The 22,099-nt window shown below is 38.5% G+C and overlaps 1 protein-coding gene across 2 annotated transcripts; it reads right to left on the bottom strand.

Moving 5' to 3' along the window:
* Nucleotides 1–1,403: 1,403 nt before the first annotated feature.
* On the bottom strand, nt 1,404–21,792 carry KCNA3 (potassium voltage-gated channel subfamily A member 3). 2 transcript variants are annotated; one of them, XM_035017806.1, is made up of 3 exons: nt 20,202–21,650; nt 18,451–18,915; nt 1,404–7,076 (listed from the first exon to the last, which is right to left on the bottom strand). In XM_035017806.1, exons 1-2 carry the CDS (start codon nt 21,631–21,633, stop codon nt 18,905–18,907), a joined length of 1,443 nt encoding a protein of 480 aa, XP_034873697.1. In that variant the 5' UTR covers nt 21,634–21,650; the 3' UTR covers nt 1,404–7,076; nt 18,451–18,904. The 2 variants fall into 2 exon arrangements, with proteins under 2 accessions (XP_034873697.1, XP_034873696.1); XM_035017805.1 differs by having other exon boundaries at nt 18,451–21,792.
* Between the last annotated feature and the right edge of the window lie 307 nt (nt 21,793–22,099).

Genomic DNA, 22,099 nt, shown 5'->3' with positions numbered 1-22,099 from the left:
TATTTGCCTTGTTTCTCCCCTTGTGGCTTCATTTCCAAAACAGTGATTTCACTGACCTTAAATTTTAAAAGACAGTGTCATCCCCAGCGGGTTTAGTTCTTCATTTGGCTTTTTCTCCTCTGCCATGACTCAAGTTATCAGGTACCATTTAGAGAGAATGAAGAAGGATTTAAAAAAAATAATGTAATTCATTTGGCTGTGATTAATGGAACTTATAAATACATGATAAATGGGCCTAAGGGAGAGAAAGGCACAATATTGATAAAGGTTATAATGCAAAAGAAAGTACAGGAAAGTGAACTGAGGATTGAGTGGGCCCTAACCCACAGAAGGTGTGCAGCAATAATAATTATGTACTAATTTGCTTCTGCTAAGTCCAATAGAAAAGTGAGAATTCTCTTGGAGGAAGGCATGATTCAAAGAGGGTATCTGTAATCATGCATCTCTTAATTCACTCTGTAAATGTTCGAGAAGGATTTAAAGATTTAGTTCCTTAACATGAAATACAAATTATGGCTCATGGAGTCTACCACCAAAACCGCATGACCAGAAAGCTTAAAAACAGTTCTTTCTTATATTAACCAGAGGCTTAGAAAAATATGTTTTGCTCTTTAATAGCTAATTACTACATGTGTAAGGCAGCCTAAATCTGCACTTTTTTTTTTTGTAAGACAAAGTAAAATTCCAGATGGAAACAAGAGGGCTCTGTTTTGGTGATGTAGCATGTGTTGATATTCCGAAAGCACAAACACGTTTGAGTAACTAGCTGCTATTAGGAAAAAGAATTAAGATCAACATTGCTAAGCACAAAATAAGAACAATGGGTATGCACAGGCTGATTAGTAGAAATTATAGTTTGTCATGGTGCAAAAAAAAATACTGGACATAACAACGAATACACATTGCAGACAAAATGTGCTTATTTAACACTTGACCATTCTGGATCTAATAATGAGAATCCTAACCTACAAGCTTAGAAATATTTCTATACATCACCTGTTGGACTCTAAGGTGTCTGAGAGCAGGGGCACTGTTGTATTCACCTTCATACATTTACTTTGCTTCAATTTTCTCAAAGTATGAAGGTACAGGCTTATTACAAATACTTTTTTTTCTTCCTTGAGATTCTTCTGGGCCCTCGACAATGTATGATAGGGAGCTAAGGAAGAAACCCAGGCCATGTTGGCATCCACAAGACTTGCTAAGTGTAATGCCCAGAAGTCCTCTTTATAGTCATGTGGGAAGATACAGAACAGTCCCTAAGGACTGATGATGTTTATGCTGCTTATAATAGCCCAGGTTTTGATGTTTCCTCTTTTGCAAAAATAAAACAGGAAAAGGCAGATAGGCAGACAGAGAGAGAAAAGAAAAGAGTTTGGAACTAATTCATATGAGTAACGGGATTTTTTTTTTTTTTTTGGTATTTATTGAATTCTGCACATAACATTTGCAATGAAAACACTTTAAAGCCAATGACAAATTTTAAAAAATGGATCAGATAAAAATATCACATAATCAACTCACAGGTATTTACTGTATTTACTTAACAGAAGGCTCAAATTTATTATGACAAGAACATTAGAGAACATGGCATAAGAACTTACTTAAACTTTACATTAATATGCGATAAATTAACATAATTCAATATCGAAAGAAGATGAATATAGAAAAAAGTGATTTTACATTTTACTCAGAATTCCATTGTTTGTTATTATGCCATTATTTAAGATTTATTATTATTTCATTCCATACAAAATGATACTTGTTTGACTTATCTGTTTGATAAACAGAACTAAATTTAAGGTTAGAAAATTTTAAATTCCAGTATAACATAGCATATGCTCTACTTAATTATGCACAGTAACACTGCATTGCTAGTCAGTAAAAGTACAGAATGTATCACAGACCACTGATTTACAAGGGAAAGCAGTAACAGTGCCTCTCTGTTGTTTAAAGAAAGAATAAAAGTGTTGTATTCTGTCATGGTTTTAACACATGAATCTTCTCCATGTTCAAACTGAGCAGTCACCAGATTTTAATTTTATCTGGGAAATTATCTAATTTTTAAATATGTGGATGAACTTTACCATGTATTTGAACCGTGGCTAAATGGTAATGATACAGTTATCTAATATTTGATAAATTCTTTTTGAATAGTTACAAGAAATAAGGAGTTTGCTTAAAATGAGGACAGTTTTTTTACCTGCTCCCCCTTGCCTGTCCTCTGCTAAGCACAGAATACATGTGATGGGAAACAATGGCTGAAAGTCTGTGATTCCGGTCGGTCTGACAGTATTTTTTCCCTGAATCAGAATAGCTGCTGTTTCTTGGGTTATTGCTTCTTTCAACTGTTCAGTCATTATGGTAGGTTTTATAAAAAGGAAATTACATCAGTGAAGAAGATAACTTTTCATTTTAGCATTTTGACATCACATGGACTTGGTGTCTGTGGTCAGGGTTTGCAGACTTAATATGTTCTAGATGGAAAATGTTTGGCTCTCACCCTGTGGGAGGACTATCTTCTGGAAGTATCTAAGAAGGTCTGACAAGAGCAAAAAATACCTTGTCCTCCAAACCTGAAACTTCCCAACATATTATTTAGAATTAGATTTTAGTAAAGTTTTAAACATAATGGCAATTATGGGGGCAAAAGAACATGACAGAGGGAGAACAGGGTAAAGAAAAGAAGATCTGGAGCCATTTGCTGGCCATAGGATTTGGGCACGTCACTTGATCTGTTGTTTAATCTCTAAACTTCAGATGGCATTATCACTTCATATGGATATTTTAAAGATTAAATAAAATGTGAAGGATCTTTGCGAAGTATGACATAATAAACAAATGTTAGACATAGCTATGAAAAAATTGTATTTAGATATCTGCATGATTACTATCTAAGGTTTCAAAAATGGATTACTGTTATTATTACATTTAACATACGACATAGAAATACTACATACACTGTTTGCTTTCCCTTGTAGGAACTTATAACCAAAATTATACCATATTACGGGGTAGTTCCAAAAATGGCCTATACTGAAAAAAAGAAGAGTATATTACTATTTGGTTTATAATCATACAGTTTTATGGCATATAGGAAAAACATTTCGACAATTAGTTTTAAATAAACTAAATACTTAACCTTCCCACCCCAAACCCAGCATTAAGAGATCACGCCATGGATACAATTTACTGGAAGAGATACTACTATAGTTTGTTTCTGTATGGTCAGTTCACAAATTGTTGCAAGATACAATATTGACACAATTTGCTAGACTCACCATTGAGCAAATTTCATCAACTTTAAAAAAATGGATAAAATTACTTTTCACAAATATCACTAACACGAATATATGAGACTCAATTACACCTAAAGTGAATTCACAAAACCAAAAAATCATCAGATTAAAGTTTTAATTAATTGCTCAGCTAGTTAAAATATACATTTCCTATTATGAGAGAGGCCTTTAAAAACTGCCCCCTTTTCTGAATGGAAGGATATAAGACTAAACCTCTGGACAAATAATCTCATTATGACAAAATATTTCTGTATTACTCAAATGGACTATCATTTTAATAATTTCCCTAGTGTCCATATTTTAGCATCTTTCTATCCTTATCTCTTTCTACCATAAAATCAGCAACCAGAATATACTCTTGTTTTTCAATGGGTACAATTATCTCTTATCTATGTTGTACAAAAGCTATAACCACTCTTTTTCCAACTGTCCACAAAAGCCAAACAGAAGCGTTTGGGTTATCCCTGAATTTTGTTTCTCACTCCTGAGCAAAATTAATTACAATGTGGCTCTATCAGGCCTCTTTCGTATTCACGAAAATTTACCAAATTTTGTGACTGTTACTTCAAATTAAAGCCATTGATTCTGGGACTAATACAGCATTACCTTCTTAATGTGACAAAAATGCCCTTGCAATCGGCTACAGTTCATTGGCAAGCATAATATACTTAATTCTGGTTTGCTAACTGTTTATTAAACTACAAAAATTTAAACAGAAGTTTCACTGGAACAGAAATTTTGTTTAGATGAACTCAAAATTCAAAGATGAAATGATAAGTCATAATAGGTAAGCCATGGTCAAAATTAAAAGTTATTTTTTTTTATGTCTTGCTGAGGGTCAATTAGAAATATGAATGTTTGGATTTGCAGTCTGTTCAGTCATGCGAGCAGAGATCTGTGACATCTTAGTGATTGGAGGGGAACAACATGTGCACGTATATGTGTATCAGAACATTCTGAAAATGTTCTAGAATTTTCCAAAGATGTAAAGAAACAGATTACTAAATTTAAAGTCTTCATTGTACAGCTAAAGAAGATGGGGCTCAGAGAGGTCAAAGGGACTTTCCTAGGGTACAAGAGTTATGAGCAGAACCAGCACTTACACACACACACACACACAAAAAAATCAAGAGATCATACGGTAAACACTGCCATCCCTCCAACCTTTCCCCACCTTCTACTCTGGGTTGATAATGTTGAGTGTGCAGTAAAGCTCTGGTACTGCATTTCATATATAATTTCAAATCACAGTAACATCTAATTAAATTTAACAAATAACCTCCCCTCCTTTCCAGCAATTTCGTTAATCTGTTCCCATTCTGCAGAGTGATTTTTCTACTTTTTCATGATCCCATTATAGGCCAGTGACAATTCTTAGAGGAGAAAAAAAATCCTATTTCCTCTTCTCACATTCAATTTGAAGAATGGTATATTGATGACACTTTCAAGGTTTAAATTTTATTTCAATTTAGTCTTTCCTTCTGAGATGCATTAGAAATCTGAGTACTTTAAGTATTCTTCAAAGCCTTTTCAAATGTATATAAATGAGGATTTGGAGGCTGGGAAAGGGCCTTGGGGATTATTTAACCCAGCACACCCACCTCGCAATTCGGGGAAACTGAAGCCTAGCAATGGTAAGTAACTTATCTAGTGTCCCACAGGTAGAAAGTGGATAATCACTCTGGTCTCATGATATCTAGACCAATGCTATATTTTTGCTCCACATTCGGTGAACCATATTGGATATGACAGTTTACTCATCTGGTGCCAATCTGTGCTTTTATTGCAAAGTCCAGGTTTTGTCTTTGTTTGAAACTGTGGCCTGTAATAATAATGCAGATATGATATTAAGTATACATAATGCTTAAAGTTGTGTCATTGGTGTTTCCTGAAGGTAGTACTTATGTCTATGTTTGTAATGCCTACTGATCCTTACTGAAACATCTGAATGTCTAAGACCTCTTATAGGACAGTTAATTGGTTTGTTTCAATCATCCCAATAGCTGATGTGAATTACTTTACTGTTGAACAGTCTGTGATCATCAGTTATGAGTATTAGGTGGCTAGAATGGATTGACAATTTCCTGGGCCAGTGTCCCTCCTATGCGGGCTAACACAGAACAAAAACATGGTGGTGGCTTTGGCTATGTTTTCACTTTAATTACAAATCATCCAGATGGGAGGTTCACATAGCTCAAATCTGAGATACTTATCACTCTTTTACTTCACTTTTTCCTAGAGAGATTTGGTCTCAAATTTTGATCACAGAAAAAAACCCAGCAGATTGTACAGAATTCATTGTAGACATTGCCTCAAAGAAAGTTACCTGGATTATATCTCCAACCCATCTGTTGCTGCTAATAGCTATAACACTGTTTCAGTTACCTATTCTTATATATTAACAATGAAATTCATCACCTGTATTTCCTTCTACATACATGGCATCAAGAAGTATTTATAATCTTGGCTTTGCTACTGAAATATTTTATAGTTATTAAAATTCTACAAGCCCTCTTATTATAACTTAGCATCATTATGCACTTGAGTAACAGGAAATTGGTTATTTACGCACTTGTTCAGGTATGTTTCAAAAATAAAATATGAAAATGAAAAAAAGTCTTCATTATACCAAGTGTTCACAGTTTGACTTTCCATAAGGCTTATTAAATAATATACAAATAGCTACCATTCTGCTGAAATGTCACAGTAAATACATTAATAATGGCACAGAAGTGAAATGTCCCCAAATGGGAAATCATCTTCATGACCTCCTAAATCTCTTTTCCAACTAAAACTTTCTTTTTTTTATTGAAAAAGTTCCATTTCTAAAGGAATAAAATACAAAAATAGAAAATGAGTCAAGAAAACTTTTACAGATATAATTTTGAAAGAAATTCTATAAACATTAGATGAAATATTATATCTTTAAGAATGTGCTTTGTGTCAGTCACCACACCAAACATTGCATGAAAACTAACTTGAATGAGTATATTATATAGGAACTGCTGAAAACTATAACTAAATATTAAAATTTCAGTTAAAATAGACAACTTAAACATATATTAAGTACTAATATATTTTTAAATTTACATTCAGCTAAAACCTATCTGAGACTAATTGTAAATCTATCATTTTGAATCAAAAAATAAAAGGATGTTTAATCAAGCAAGGCACATTTCTTGTAGGCCAGTCTGTTTAATACCATTCATCTGGGCACAGTGTAGACTTCACTTATTTATGTGTAAAATGGGCCGATCTATGTAGGAAAGCCTTTGGTACAAAACACACCTTCACAAATAAGGTTTCACATAACCCAGAACACAGAAGAGAACATTACTATATCTCATGATTCAACATAGTCCAGTGATTAACTGAAAGAAGAAAACAGTACCAGTTGGCTTATTACAAACAAACGTTTAGGTTTTCTTTATCAGCAGTACTGATTAGTTTTTGAGTGATTTGATTTCATCAAAATGTCAAAAGGTTGAAGTGATCCCTTAATATTTTTTGATGTTCTTCTTTATCTCTTCGTCACTATCTTTGATATTGCACACCAGTTGAAAAGAATCCTTCAGCTTTAGAGCTGCTTCCTTTATATAAAGCATTTCTCAGAGACAGGTTATTTAATGTCAACTAAAACAAAACATGTGCTAGCAGACAGATCACCGCCCATCAACGACAGAACCAACACTGCATTCTTGATGTAGGCAATTTAAAAATGAGTATCCTACTGGTCAGTGCAGCTCTACAGTTCTCTATGTGGGACTCTTCAGGTATCTGTTGGGCAAAGTAAGCACAATAATTTACTGTATATTTAGTGTTTTAAAAAAGTTTAGACTCTATGTCAATATAAAATAGTCTCTTCACTATACTTTTCAACACTTCGTTTTTTTTTTTTTTTTTTTACTGGTACCCTGAAAGTTCAACCAATTTAATTTTCTAAGTTTATCAACCACATATCAAAGCTTTTAGTTTGTATGTGAGAAAAAGTTTCAGAGTATGCTGAAATTATGAATTTTTTGTCCTTATTAATACCCATTTCCAAATGTAGTTCAAACCAATGTGATTGCTTTTTGAACATAAAAATTTATCTTCACCTTTAGAACCATCTGAAATGTTCTGAGTGCCTACTGTTTTTTAGAAAAATGTATGTATTAATTTTCTCAATGTATTTCCAAGGGTTGGTTTATTTCCTGGCAGTACATCTCACTGTGGTGACCTAAGATGAGAAGTCTTTTGAAGTGAATGGAAATTCTATGCTCAGATAAGTGTTATGGAGAAGTGAGGAGGGAAGGAGTGTGGGAGGCAGAGGGAGGGAGGGAGAGGGAGAGAAGGAGAGAGGCAGGGAGAGAAAGAGATTGAGAGAGAGGGAGAAACAGTCTCAAAATGAGTATGGTGAAAACTATGTTCTAGTTATCATGCCTGTACTTTATCTTGTCATTACACAAGTAACTTTCAAATCTGTTGATCCTTTAAAATATAAACTCTACATAGTTATGTACCACTTCAAGAAATCACAAATTAAGACAGTAACTGCTTAACAAGGGTCTGTGGAGAACCAAGAAATAAAAGTTCAAGGTTTGGTGCTCTCCTCTGCCAACTAGAAAAAAATCGTTAGAAATGCTGATAGTAAAGTGCTTCTTAAAAATTGCAAAGGGCAGTATGACTATCTTATTCATGCTACGTCTAGAATCTAGAATGGTGTTTGGACATTATTAGACAATTTGTATGTTGAATGAATGAATAAATCCCTGTCACTCTGCATCGTGTCTGACACGTAGCAAGTACTCAGTAAATACACATTGAGCGAATAAGTGGATATATAAAAATTAGATTCATGTATTCTACAGATTTACTAACTGTAGTAGAAAGGATACATATAAATACACAAATAGAAAAAAGCTAAACTCAGTTCCAGGTTTCAATATGTGAATATTATCCATCACAATACATAGAGAAGACTGTTTCCTACATATACTCCTGGTTTTAGCAGGTATCTGAAATCCAGTGGTAAATGCCTACCAGTGGTGATCTGGAACTTGAATGTGCTTTTTGTAGAAGAATCATCTACTTACTAAACCTAATGTTGTACGTCCACTGTGTGCTGGGCGATCATCTAGTGAAAAGTTTTCCTTATTGGCCTGGATTATACTTGATCATCCTTCATGAAAGATACAACTTCTTAACACTAATCTTTGGCCACACAGCAGTATACTTTTCATCACAGTATTCTTAATTTTAATCACGAGAATTTGAAAATTACAATGGTCGAATAGCTAGTAGTGGCTACTAATTACAAGAAATTACAAGTAACATGAATGATCTGAGTGATCATTTCCTAAGTGCCTGGCTTTTGTTCAATGCTACTGTAGCTTTGGTTATCTTGAGATGGCTTTATTAAGCTGTTCTTGTCTTGCTACTATTACATCCTTCTTACATAAGAAGTTGAGCCATTTCTTTTTTTTTTTTTTTTAATCTCATGTATCAGTACCTGCCTCAAGGCTCTTGGGACTATTAAATAAGTATGGTATAGCTTGGCATCCTAATGGACTGTAGGCGTGGAGGGAGCTGCAATTTTACAGAAACGAGAAATCAAAGTGACATTTGAATGGTAATCATAATGTTTACATTAGTTACATTACATTCAATGAGAAAAGGCTGAAGGGCTTAGAAGAAAGGACATTGACTTAAGTATCAAAATCAACTCTACAAAAACAGAGAGAGGAAGTGTAATAGAAAATGGTGATACCTATAATTGAAGATATTTGACCAAATAAATGTTCTAACATATGAAGCAAGAAAAGAGGATAAGAATGGTCAAATTTCTATAATTATTAAGCTTGTGAAGAAGTAACACCTCCACCAAAGCCTAAACAAAAGAGGTACAGAAACCCAGCTTACTTAACTTTGTATTTGATGAGGAAAGGGGTTACAACCATTCCACAGCACGGAATTTTATGGGAACTTTGTTTTGATGTGGCTATACTTCGACATCTATTAAACAACTTAGAGTTGACTGCACACCAACAAGCTCGATAATTTCTGCCAAGGAAATGGTAATGAATTAGCCCAAGGACTAGAAAAATTTCTTGTTCAATTATGTATGATTCTCTGATTGGCCTCTAGGAAATTATGTACTCTTGGCAAGCAAAAGAAGTTTAAATTCACTCAGTAATTAAAGTTGGTAACGTGCTAAGATGTGAGCTTTGTCAAAAATCTAGAAAGTCATGGGAAAATGAGCTTGAGGTGTAATCACTGCTAATTTGAGCAGTATTTACGTCTACTAATAATAAATATCCTTAATTTACATTGTGGTCTGGTAAAATAAATTGATCTTTTGAAATCAGTTAACATGGTTGCAGGTAAAAGATTTATAGAATATAGGTATAAAGCAATTCAAACACAGTCCTTACCTGGAGAAATTATTTCTGTCTGTGGTTTTTAGTCACCCACTACATTTTGAAATCCAGCATAGAGTCACTCTTGTTTAACATGCTTTTTATTATAATTTCTTATAGAGGTAACCTATTGGTGAATAATTGAAAATTTTTTGTCCTGTAGTCATACATGAGGTAAATATAAAATGTAATGGCATGTGAGGCTGCCTCTTATAATTTCAAATACCTTGGCTATTCCAGTTTATAACAGAAAATCCAGTAGAACCCATATTGGGCTAAATAACAAAAATAAACCATGTTATAATTCTTCACTCCAAACCAGAAAAAAAAAACATGAAAAAATAAGAATGAAAATTATTCAATTCTCTATTTTGTGACATTCCTTTAAAAAGTCCTGACAATGTGTCTTCAGAAGAGAAATGATCTCTGTCTCAGGCAAAAAGAGTTTCTAACTTCTATCGGTCTACTTATGTAATCTCAAGCACATGCTTTAGTTTTCTTTGATTTAGTAGCATGTTTAGTAAGCAAACGCTTCCCTTAGATGTACAGAGGTAACACCCAGTCAAGGTCTGGTCTGATATGCCTGAGAAACCCAGGGAGAAGAGAAAATTCAGAAAGGGTGTGGAAAAGGTTCCTTTCTGTTTCCTGCTGCACAGAAAAGTGCATCTGTTAAGATATTACTTAAAATCACCTCAATATCTGCAGTCCTCCTTTATATCAATCCTTTAATTTAGTCTCAGTAGTTCCATACTACACACGTTGGTTTTTCAAAGCTTCTGGGAATTTCCCAATACCAACATATGCTATGGTGTCTCTCACCTATTTTATTTAGAAGTGACCTAAGTTTCGCCATTATAAAAGTAACTCTGAGAATCTGCTCTTACTGCTGGTGGGTTCAATGTCCCTCTCTTCTTTCATATATGAAAAAGTCACTTTAAAAAAATAACCAATTTCTGTGATCCTCCTATATAACTTGACAATTACATAAAAAATTAAGTTATTTTCAGGGCGCCTGGGTGGCTCAGTTGGTTAAGCAGCTGCCTTCAGCTCAGGTCCTGATCTCAGTGTTCTGGGATCCAGCGCCTCCCCGCCCCCAGCCCCACTAGGCTCCCTGATGCTCAGCAGGAGTCTGCTTCTCCCTCTCTCTCTGCCCTCCCCACCCCCCCCCCCCCGCCGCTGCATGCTCTCTCTCTTTCAAGTAAATAAAATCTTTAAAAAAAATTAAATTATTTTATAAAAGAAATTATTTTATTGCATAAGACCATATCTATAGTAATGTAATTCTTTAAGGTGATTCACTGGTGAAATATCTAATGCCTTATTCAATCAGCTTTCATTGTAAGGAAAACCCCATGGATATTTGAGGGCTCACCATTAACTAAAACCAAGACTGAACTTACAGCAAAGTTTCTTAGAATGTCTGCTAGATAGGTAAATTCCTGGAGATAGCACTTATTTGTTCTGATTTTTGCTGTACTATGTAAGCCAGTCAGTCAACAAGTGTATAGTGAGTATCATTTACAAATAGTGCTTTATTAACTGCTAGGTAGGAAACAGTCTCTGTGCAGCATTCCAACTCCAGGTAGCCATGGTGATTAGGAGTGATATATAATGTTATATTTAAATTATTTATGTTAAGGAATTCCACCCCCATAATTGGATAGTACTTTGTGGGGGAAAACCTGCTGGAGCATGTTTTACCAAATGGAAGCCTTCTCCAGTGAACCAGGTACAAGAAATTTTATCCATAAGAACATGATGAGGAGTACAAGCCTCACAGTGATAGAATGAAGCACAGATACACAACATGAAAATTTTGCTAATAGTTTAAAAACACTCAAATTGGAATTTCCTTCCTCTCATCCCTTCCTTGAACAAATACTTACGAAGCACCAACTTGATTCCAAGTCTTGAGGGATACAGTAGCAATGAACAGACAAAAATTGTTTATTCTCATGGAAGGGAAGGGAAGATGGACAATAAACAAAGTCAGTAAAATATCTCGTGTTAGAGGAGAAAACAAAGCAGAGACAGGATAAAGGAGAGTGCTGGGGGGTGGGGCTGCATGTTTAAACAGAGTGACCAGCGAAGGCTTCATGGTGACAGCTAAGGAGGTGATGGGGCGAGCTGAGCAGATATCAGATGTTAGAGCATTCCAGGCAGGTAGACCAGCAAGTGCAAAGCCCTGAGGGAGCGCACGCTTGATCTACCTGAGGAAGAGCAAGGAGGCTGGCACAGCTGTCCTACAGGGCCAAATGGGAGAGGAGTCAGAAAGGAGTTCTGTCAGAAGGGTAAGGCAAGGAAGAGTAGGTAGGGCCTTGCAGGCCATGTGAGGCCTTCAGTGTGTAGCCTGTGTGACATGGAGGGCCAAATAGGGGTTTTGCTGCAAAGAAGTGACATGACCTGACAAGTGTTTTAAAGGGTTTTCTCTGGCTGCTATATTGAGAATAGGGGAAAGGATGGAAGCTGAGGGACCAGTCAGGAGGGTGCTGTAAAAATCCAGGTGAGAGATAATGATGGCTTGGAACAGGTGGTTGCAGAAATAAGATTGGAAACATTTTAAGAGTGGAGCCAACAGGATTTGCCAATAGCCTGGATAAGGGGTATGACAGAAAGAGAGGAATCTAAGATAATTCCAAGGATTTTAGCTTGAGCAACTGGAAAGTTGAAGTTATAGTGATAGAGAGGGGGAAAAGGGCAAGAGACATAGGTTTGGTGGTGAGGGTTGGGGAGTACAGGGAAGCTCAATTTTGGACATACTAAGTTCGAGATAGCCATCTGATATCCAAGTAGAGATGTCAAATAGGTAGCTAGAAATTCAACGTGAAGTTCAGGGGAGAGGTCCACATGGGAGAGAGAAATTTACATATAGATAGTCTAAAGCTATGAGAATAAGACCTCATGTAAAAAGAAAAGAGGTCTAAGAACTGAGCTGTGGTCCAGGGGGCTCTCAAATATTAAAACTCAGGGGAGATGAGAAAGACCCAGTAAAAGAGATTGAGAAGGAGAGACCAGAGAGGTAGTAAGAAAATACAGAGTGTCACACCCTTAAGTCGAATGAAGAACTTCTTCCCAGGAGGGAGGAAGTATTCCACAGCACCAAATGCTTCTGACGGGTCAAATGGAGTGAACACTGAGAAATGACCACTGGGGTTAGCTATAGGAGGTCACCAGTGACCTTGAAAAGTATACTACTGGTGAAGTGACAGGGGTGAAAGTCTGGAGCAGATTTGGGAGAAGATGGGAAGGGATTCAATGATGAACAAAGAGTGATACAGGCCCTACTCTCATAGAAGAGATAGACATTAATCATACAACACAAATAAATATAAAATGACAGCTACGGCAAGTGCACATACTATATTCAGTTCACTCTGAGACAAACTTTTTCAGATTTGAGTATCTATGAAATTGGGATGTACCTTACAATCCCTGGTACTTTCCCTTAAAATTGGCAGCTCTTCTTTTCTCAATGGCACATAGATAATGGTGTCCTTATAATGGAAGGCTCCTTAAATTTGAAGAAATGTACCATAATAGGGGGATTGATAAAACCAGAGTCATCCTGGAGGGAATATTGAAGTAAAAATAGAAGGTAATGAAGTGAAGAGGGGGCTGGCAGTGGGAACATCTGCAAGGATCCCCCATAGATTAAGAGGGAAAGGCAGCTTAACCCCTAACTAGAAGATCAGGGGCGAGACAGATCATGTAGGGCCATGAAGGCTGTGTTAAGCCTTTGGGTCTCTATCCTAAAAACAAGGAAAAGACCTTAAAAGACTTTTAAGCAGTGATGTAACTAGATTTGAGTCTCAAAATGATGCTTTTGGCTATCAGGTGGAGAATGGGTCAGACTGGCCAGAGGAAATGTAGTGAGGCCAGTTAATTATTTTGGATAGAGATGATAGTAGTGTGGATTAAAGTGGTGATGACAGTGATGTTGAAAAGTAGATTATTTTTAAGGATATTTAGGAGGTGAAATGACTAAGCTCAGTGATACACTGGATGTATTTACTACTTTTATGAATCTACTATTACATTAATAAATACATTGAGAACAGTAGGCAATAAATCTGCCTTTTAAGCAAGGCTATGAAAAAATAAAAATGCTTTGTAAATGTCTGTGCAGCACATATGAATGAAAACACATATTTTGTAAATTCACCAATTTTAGACTGTTTAGATTTGTAGACGGAAAGTAAATATATCTTAGGATAGAAAATAACAGGTGAGGGGTGTGTGTGTGTGTGTGTGTGTGTGTGTGCAGGTGCGTGTGTGTAACAAATTACCCTCACTGGCTTCTCTTCCAAATTAAATCACATGTTTTAATTTAAGGAGCATGTTTAAATGTATAAAAATAAGAACCTTAGGATTCAGAGAAAATTTCCATAAAGAACAGGAGTTTAAAATAAACTTAACAAAAAACCAGTGAAATAGAAGGGCTGATTGACATATAAGTGCAATGCTAGCTTTCATTCTAAAAAGTTAGTGGGAATCTCAATAAAGATTCCCAAGAGCCTTTGTGCTCTGATGAAAGGGGTGGGGGTGATGTCGGGGGCTCACTGGAAAAGAAGAAGCTACTCTCCACTCTTTACTACCAGGCTGGGGGTATGATCCCTGTATCTGCAAAGTCAGAGCCCTGCATGTACAAATTTATTCTTAATGTTTTTCAGATACAGTGAAACATCATTTTTCATTCATTTAATGCTAATTTACTAACAACCAGAATCCCAGGATTTACTTTTCAGGCTGGAGCTCCTATTCTGCACTATTTAGATTGCAACAATAATAAAATGGCTTCCAAGAAAATGATGGAGCCGCTTTTCCAGATCTGCTCTTTAATGTATTTATTTGATAGTTAATGGTGCAAAATTTGAAATGTAAGGAAAGACACATTCACTACAAAAAAGGAGGAGGGGGAGAGAAAAACCAGGAAAATGTTTCTTTGTAAAATGTTTTTTTCTTTATAATTCCAAAGACAAAATTAATTTACAGCATCACTGAAGAAAAGACAAATATTTGAAAACTTTCTAACCTTCTGAATCATTTAAATTAAATTTGCACGGTGAATGTGAGCATATAAAGAACATTATTATCATAAACTCTATAGCAATGGCCATTTTCTGGCAGGAGGTTAGGAGCTGAGTCATGATAGCACACAGTTTGGGCTCTGCATGGCTTCCCTCCCTTCTTCCTGCCTCCCCTGATTTGCCCTTTTTCAAAGGTTTTCAACCATTCCCTGCAAGTTATAGAAAACAAGTGACTTCATTAATATATAAAATTGTCAAACGAAACACAGAAAATTAGTAGCATGGAAATAATAGTCTTATTCTCTGTTTAAAAGGTGAAATAAAAGACAGAAAGCCCCCCCCTAAAATGCAAGCCCTAAATATCCTCTGCTCCATTCTTAACGTTCCTCACCTCTATCTCACAGTGTTTCTGTAAGTCTTCAGACTGGGGGGTGGGGGGAGGGCACTTGTGCTTCTTTGCATTTCTTGGTGGGAGGGGTTATCACTTCTATTCACAGCTGAGAGGTGGGAAGGACTTGGAATTGCTGTAGAAAATGTTGAAATTTTAAATGTATGGAAGTCATTAAATTATAGTTATGGTTCTTAAAGGAAAAAACTATTGGTATTATATATACTGAATTTATATACTATCGCCAGAGCAGTTGCTTGAGTACGTTTTATGCCAAAGAGGTAAAAACAAATTTTATGTAAACAAACCATAACTTTAAATTTCTTCATATTCTGCATTTAAAATTTCAATCCCAGAAATTTTGTCTCAAAATTTAGAAATAACTGATATAATGCTGCCTCTTATGTGTAGCTGTTTGTGATTATGTCACCATAGTTGGTGGGTACTAAAATTTGGTATAAGATCAGTTGAAAGCACCATAAAAGAAATAAATAACAATGTTATTTTCATTTCTAGATTTCACCAGCTCTAGGGTATATACATTTGTCCCAGGGTGTTGATAGACGTGCCCTGATCCAGTCACACCTCCTCCCCCCATGAATCTTTTGTACACACAGACATATGCATACCTTTCAACATCCAAGATGTGCAGTTGAGCTCAACAGTGAAGTCTTTGTTTTGGCCAAGCTAAATGATACGTGTAAACTTAGACTCTTTGTATTTTGCTGTAAGTCCAAATCACTATCCATTTTCTTTTTCTGAATGATTTAGGACCTTAGAGAAGGGGCTACAGCTATTATGAGGGACAAAATTATATTCTAATGTGTTTTTGAGCTCAGATGCTCTTAAAGATCCATGGAGTGATTGGGTAAGGCACTAATGTCCACAAATTTCAATGAGCTGGCAATCTCCTTCAACTTTCAATCCTTTTGTTCTAAGTAATTTCTCCTTTCTTAATAAGGGAGAGTCAAAATATTTATGCTACTTGCTGGCATGGTTCTTTGGTAACCTAAGCAAAGTATAAGCAGATGGAAAAATAACAATTTGCATAATACTATCATCTACTGTAGATTAAACACATGGAAATAGGAAATTAATCTTAAAACTGAAAAATATCTATTGTCCTAGCAGGTATTACTACTATGACTGATTATGCGTTCTGAGTATAATATTAAATGCAGACAAATCAATCATATAGGAAAATAATCTTTTATTACTAGAAAAGTCGATCTCTTTGTTCAATTTAAATACCTTATATTTGATCCCTATGGTTAAAAATCTCTGATGATTAGGAAAGGGTTAATTCTCAATATACTGCATAAGATAGGTTTCTGGAGATATATTTAGGAATTCATTTATTAGTGACATGGGCTGAAGTCAAACCTTAAAGCCAAAGAGATTTATTTTTTCAATCTCTTTCAAGTCACCTAATAAAAGGAACAGGGGTTTGGGGGCCAGAATGACCTGGCTTTAAATCATAGCTGGGTTTCTTGCTAGCTGTGAAGTCTTCGGGAAATCACTTAACCATAACTATCTATTTTTTACCCTCCTAAAGTGGGGTGAATACCACTTACCTTGCAGAGTTGAGAAGTGTCCAGGGCATGGTAATTACATGGTAATTATTATAGTCACACAGAAAGTAAATAGGAAGACACTGATTACTTATGTATTTCATATCATTCACAAAGCTCAGTGTTAATTAGATAATGCTTGTAAGTAATGATCACATAATAATGTAATCTCTCAGCAAAATCTCTGCTGCATGCCATGCAAGTATTTTTCCTAAGTATTATACCTGTATCAACGTTCAGTATTCACAAGAACTCTATGAGGTACTATTTATTATCCTCATTTTACCAATAAGGAAACTGAGGCACAGAGAGGTTAAGTAATTTGCTCACAGAGCAGAGTCAGGATTCAAACCCTGGCAGTATGACTGCAGAGCTTATGCTTCAAATCACTTCATTAAAAACCTGAAGATAACATTAATATAAGATTATAGCCATTCACTCATCAAATATGTATTGAATACATACAAAGTGCTACATTTTGTGCCAGGCACTAGTGTCCCAAATCTGTATTTGTCAAAATACAGAACCTACAACCTTTAAGGAGCTTATGATTTGGCAACTGGAGAAAAGTATACACCTCAAAGTGATGACTCAAAAAGTTGTATTTCTCTGGATTTAAAAAAAAAGTCTTCTTCATATTACTATTAATAACAATGCAATTCTAAAAATTATGGTACAACCATAATTTACTTATAGAACTAAATAGGGTTTCTATATCTTCTAAATAAAAGTGAATAAAAGTGTCACTGCACTCTGTTCATCTTCACGTCAAGATCATACACAAAAGAACAGATAAGAACAGATACAAAAATTATTCTTAATGTTATTACTATAGTGTGTCTAACATACTACCACAAAAATGGGTCACAAAAAAATGTCTGGTCATTAAGAATACCAAGAATTTGGTCAAAAGGTAGATCAATGGTAAAAGTAACTCAAACAAGTAGCAAAGGACACTAGATAAAGGAGTCCTATTTTGACGCACATAGAGATAAAAGCAGTGACCCCATGACCAGGTATATGGATTTCATGCCTCTATTAATTTTTTGTCTTTTCCTTCCTCTTCCCCCTCTATAAGTCTTCACCATTCTTTTTAACTACACAAAAAATTAAGTAAGTAGGCTTCTGATTACCTGAAAAAACTTTATGGGTTTTAGAATTAAGGTTACTCTCATTTACTTTATGATAGAATAGTTATACCATATCAAAATAAAAAAACAACTGTGCACAATGTATAACTGTGGAAAATATAGTATAATACCTATAATGTGTATAAAATAAAATGATTTTGTTAAAATATAGTGTTACCCTTGTAAGCTTAACCATTTTTTTTTAAAACAACTGTACTACTGCATACTACTAATTACGTAAATTAAAATTGGGCCAATAATCTAATAGCAGTAGGTTCTGCCTTTTATCCTTTTTTTTTTTTTTTTTTTTTAAAGGGGAAACAGGTTGTTCAGAAGCCAAGAGGGTTAGTAAAAGGAATGGAATCATTTTCAGTTCAGTTTGGGTAAAAGTTATTCTAAAGAGCAATGACTCCCCCCACCCACCCACCCTTTTGCCATAAACAGTAGAAACCAAAGGACAGTTAACAACATGGAAATCAAATGGAAAAGTTGTTGTAAGTGATCTTTAAAAGGCACTTGCATGTAACTAATACGAAACTATTGGTTTTGCAAGTATCACCAATCTAGACAGGAACAGCATTTCCTTGGTTCCCTGTCCAAAGAGGGAGAGCTCTCAATACCCCCACACAGTGCTCACCTGATTCTGTTTGTCTTCTGGCAACCCCTGGTATATGGCTGAAACTTGCAGGTATTTTCCCAAGATAAGGTTGCTTCCCGTCCCTCCTTTTTATTGATTGTCTGCAATTCCCTCGGCTAAAAAACACGCATCCTTTATATTTTTAAAGTTTATTTAGCTTTTCAAGTGCTGTTGTGGGATTCTCGAATTTTTTTTAAGAGGAAGTCTGAAGGTCCCTTGTAGTAAGGTTTCAGGTACATCGATTGAATCTTTCATTTGCTTATGTACAGAACACTTTTACATTTGCTTTTAAATTTCACTTGCTGGCTTGAAACTTCTTGGAGGAAGAAAACAGTATCCTTTTAAGTTATTGCCTAATTATTGGCATCTAATTCACATCATGCCTCATTGGAGTATATATCTAACATTCCAAAGGCAGTATTTTCCTTTCCAATTCAGTCATTATGAGATGATATCAATGATTTTCTGTAGTAAAAAAAAAAAAATGCATTGTTTGTGATTCAGTTCACCACCTCAGATTCTCAGACGTAACCTTATTTGTGCGGTTTATTCAAATAGTGGTTTTCCTTATGAAATCCTGTAAGGAGGAACCATCTGGAAAGGTTACTGTGGAAACGGCAGGGGCTAGGGGGTGGGGCTAGAGAGCAAGAGATGCCATGACAACCTTTTTCGGGTTTCCCAGGAAACATGGGTTGCTATGGGAACTGCATCAGTCAGGTCAGAATTAGTAACTTCCGCTGGAAGGAGTGTCTGCCACTTTAATCTTCTTGTGATACTGCAGAAGCTTATCTCGCAGACGCATTAGGAATTCTGTTTGTTTCTCTCAGCAGCACTGAAAACATCTGTTTCTACACTTGGATAAGATGTTGCCTGGAACACACATACAGAACTTCAGAGGAATCTGCCTGTCTACCCCCCTTTCGAAATGCTTACCAAGCCCCAAAGAGTTCAACTAATTAGTCAGATCAGGACACCTCGGACATTTCCCTTTGTTCAAAGTTGTAGAAGTCTTTAAAATTCCGGGAGGGGTTCCAAACAGAAATCCCAGTCAAAAACCAAATAAACTTATGGTGGGTTTACAAGTCATTGTTCTAATTAGACTTCTCATCCACGTATCCACAACGAAGACAACTGAACTAAATATTCAATAATGTTAAAAGGTCCAGTAAACGGAAGCATCCTTTAAGTATGTGCCTTCTTTACTTAGTAAAGAAACAACTGTCTTTCAATTCTGAGGTTAGGCAGTTATTCTAACTGTTCTTTAGTTTCATTTCTTCCCAGGATGTACTTTTTTTTTTTTTTTTTTTAAACAGGGTGTGTACTAGAAATGAAGTTTAAAGTAAGTTTGTTCTTTGCGATATTAGGGAAGGGAGGGGGGGAGAAAAAAATGGAGAGCTGAGAGAATGCAGCCCACTTCCAAAACAGACACCTGTTTCAGTATGAAGCAGTAGGGAGAGGGAAAATGAAGTGTGCTTTCCACTTCTTCACGTCCTTTCCTTGATGAATGGTCTGGAAATGTATAAAACAAGGGCATACACAGACCAAGGGGGCACGTTCCACACAATACTGAGCACAGCATGTCACTTAGAGCATATACTAAACGTCAGTAAATATCTTTTTGATGTTGACACAGGAGTTGGGATTATTGTTCGTGGTGCAGGTGGCAGTGGAATTGCCCGTTTTGAAAGGGGTCTGGGGGAAAGCGCTATGGTTCATGCCCCCCTCTTCGATCACCATATACTCCGACTTACTCAGAGTGGAGTTACTCCTTGCTTTTCGGAGCTCCTCGGCCGAAGAGGAGAGGTGCTGGCAACTTCCCACGTGCATGTACTGGGCTTGCTCTTCCCCTTCTGTCTCCCGGTGGTAGAAGTAATTGAAGTTGGAAACAATCACGGGGACTGGCAAAGCAATGGTCAAGACACCAGCGATGGCACAGAGCGACCCCACAATCTTGCCCCCTATGGTCACCGGGTGCATGTCACCGTAACCTACTGTTGTCATGGTTACCACTGCCCACCAGAAGGCATCCGGGATACTGCTAAAACCCGAAGTGGGGTCGTCTGCCTCGGCAAAGTAGACCGCGCTGGAGAAAAGGATGACCCCAATGAAGAGGAAGAAGATAAGCAGCCCCAGCTCCCGCATGGAAGCCTTCAGCGTCTGGCCCAGTATCTGCAGCCCCTTGGAGTGCCGGGAGAGCTTGAAGATGCGGAAGACCCGCACCAGCCGGATGACCCTCAGGATGGCCAGGGACATGGCCTGCTGTCCATTGCCCTGTCGCTCAGCCAGCTCGGTGCCCAGAGTGATGAAATAAGGGATGATGGCCACGATGTCTATCAGGTTCATGATATTTCGCGAGAAGGTGGCTTTGCTGGGGCAAGCGAAGAACCGCACGAGCAGCTCAAAGGAGAACCAGATGATGCACAGGGTCTCCACCACGAAGAAGGGATCCGAGAAGCTGGAGGCTCCGGCGGGGGCCCCCGACGTGCTGTTGCTGGCCGCCTCGAACTGCTCCTGAGACGACGCGGCGGGGTAGTCCTTCTCGTCGCGGAACTCGGGAAGCGTCTCCAGGCAGAAGATGACAATGGAGATGAGAATGACGAGCACGGACACGATGGCGATGCCCCGAGCCGGCCCGGAGCTCTCCGGGTACTCGAAGAGCAGCCACACCTGGCGCTGGAAGTCGCGGCGGGGCAGGGGCCGCTCCTCCTCCCGCAGGAAGCCCTCGTCCTCGCGGAACTTCTCCATGGCCTCCTCGCCCAGCTGGTAGAAGCGGATCTCCTCGGAGAAGATGTCGATGGGCACGTTGACCGGCCGGCGGATGCGGCCGCCCGACTGGTAGTAGTAGAGGATGGCGTCGAAGCTGGGCCGGTTGCGGTCGAAGAAGTACTCGTTGCGGAGCGGGTCGAAGTACCTCATGCGCCGCTTGGGGTCGCCCAGCAGCGTCTCCGGGAACTGGCAGAGGGTCTTGAGCTGCGTCTCGAAGCGCAGCCCCGAGATGTTGATGACCACGCGCTCCCCGCAGCAGTCCTGCTCGCCGGCGGCCGGCAGCGCGGGCGGCAGCGGCTCGTAGCGGTCGCGGTCGCGGTCGCAGCCGCCGCCGCCGCCACAGCCGCCCTGAGGCGGGCCCCCGCCGCCGTCGGCCGCCTCCGGCTCCAGCAGGTGGTCCCCGGGCACCACCGTCATGTCGGGCGGCAGCGCGGGGCCTGCGGCGGGCTCGGCGTAGCCGGGGTTCACCAGGGTGTGGGCGCCGCCGCCGCCGCTCGCGGGGCGCTGCGGCGGGTGGGCGCGGTGGCGGGCGGAGGGCGGCGGCGGCGAGCGCAGCAGGCTGAGGTGCTCGTCCATGCGGCGGGAAGAGGCGGCGGCGCGGGCCGCGTCGCTCCTCCTCGCGCTCCCCGCCCCTCCGCCGCCTCCGCCCCCCTCTCCCCCCGAGTCGGGCCCGCCGCCTGTTGCTGCCGCCGCCGAAGGCGCTGCCGCCGCCAGGCTCCGTGTGCATCTGGCGCGGTCCGCCGGGCTCCTCCGGGGAGACGCCTCCCCGCCCGCCTCCGCGCTCCCCGCCCCTCCCCCGCGGGGCGCGCGCCCGCCCGCCTCTCCGCGGCGCCTCAGGATGCCCGCCCACCGCGCGGGCGCGCGCCCCGCTCCCCCCCAACTC

This window comes from Mirounga leonina, unplaced genomic scaffold (assembly GCF_011800145.1).
Source record: "Mirounga leonina isolate KUSES-001 unplaced genomic scaffold, KU_Mleo_1.0 Mir_173, whole genome shotgun sequence".
Lineage (NCBI taxonomy): Eukaryota > Metazoa > Chordata > Mammalia > Carnivora > Phocidae > Mirounga > Mirounga leonina.
Note: the sequence above shows the minus strand (reverse complement) of the source record. Positions and strands in the feature narration are given on the sequence as shown.

Bases quoted from the DNA above. Each gene is read 5' to 3' on its own strand.
- KCNA3 (XM_035017805.1), bottom strand. From the start codon at position 21,792: ATGGACGAGCACCTCAGCCTGCTGCGCTCGCCGCCGCCGCCCTCCGCC.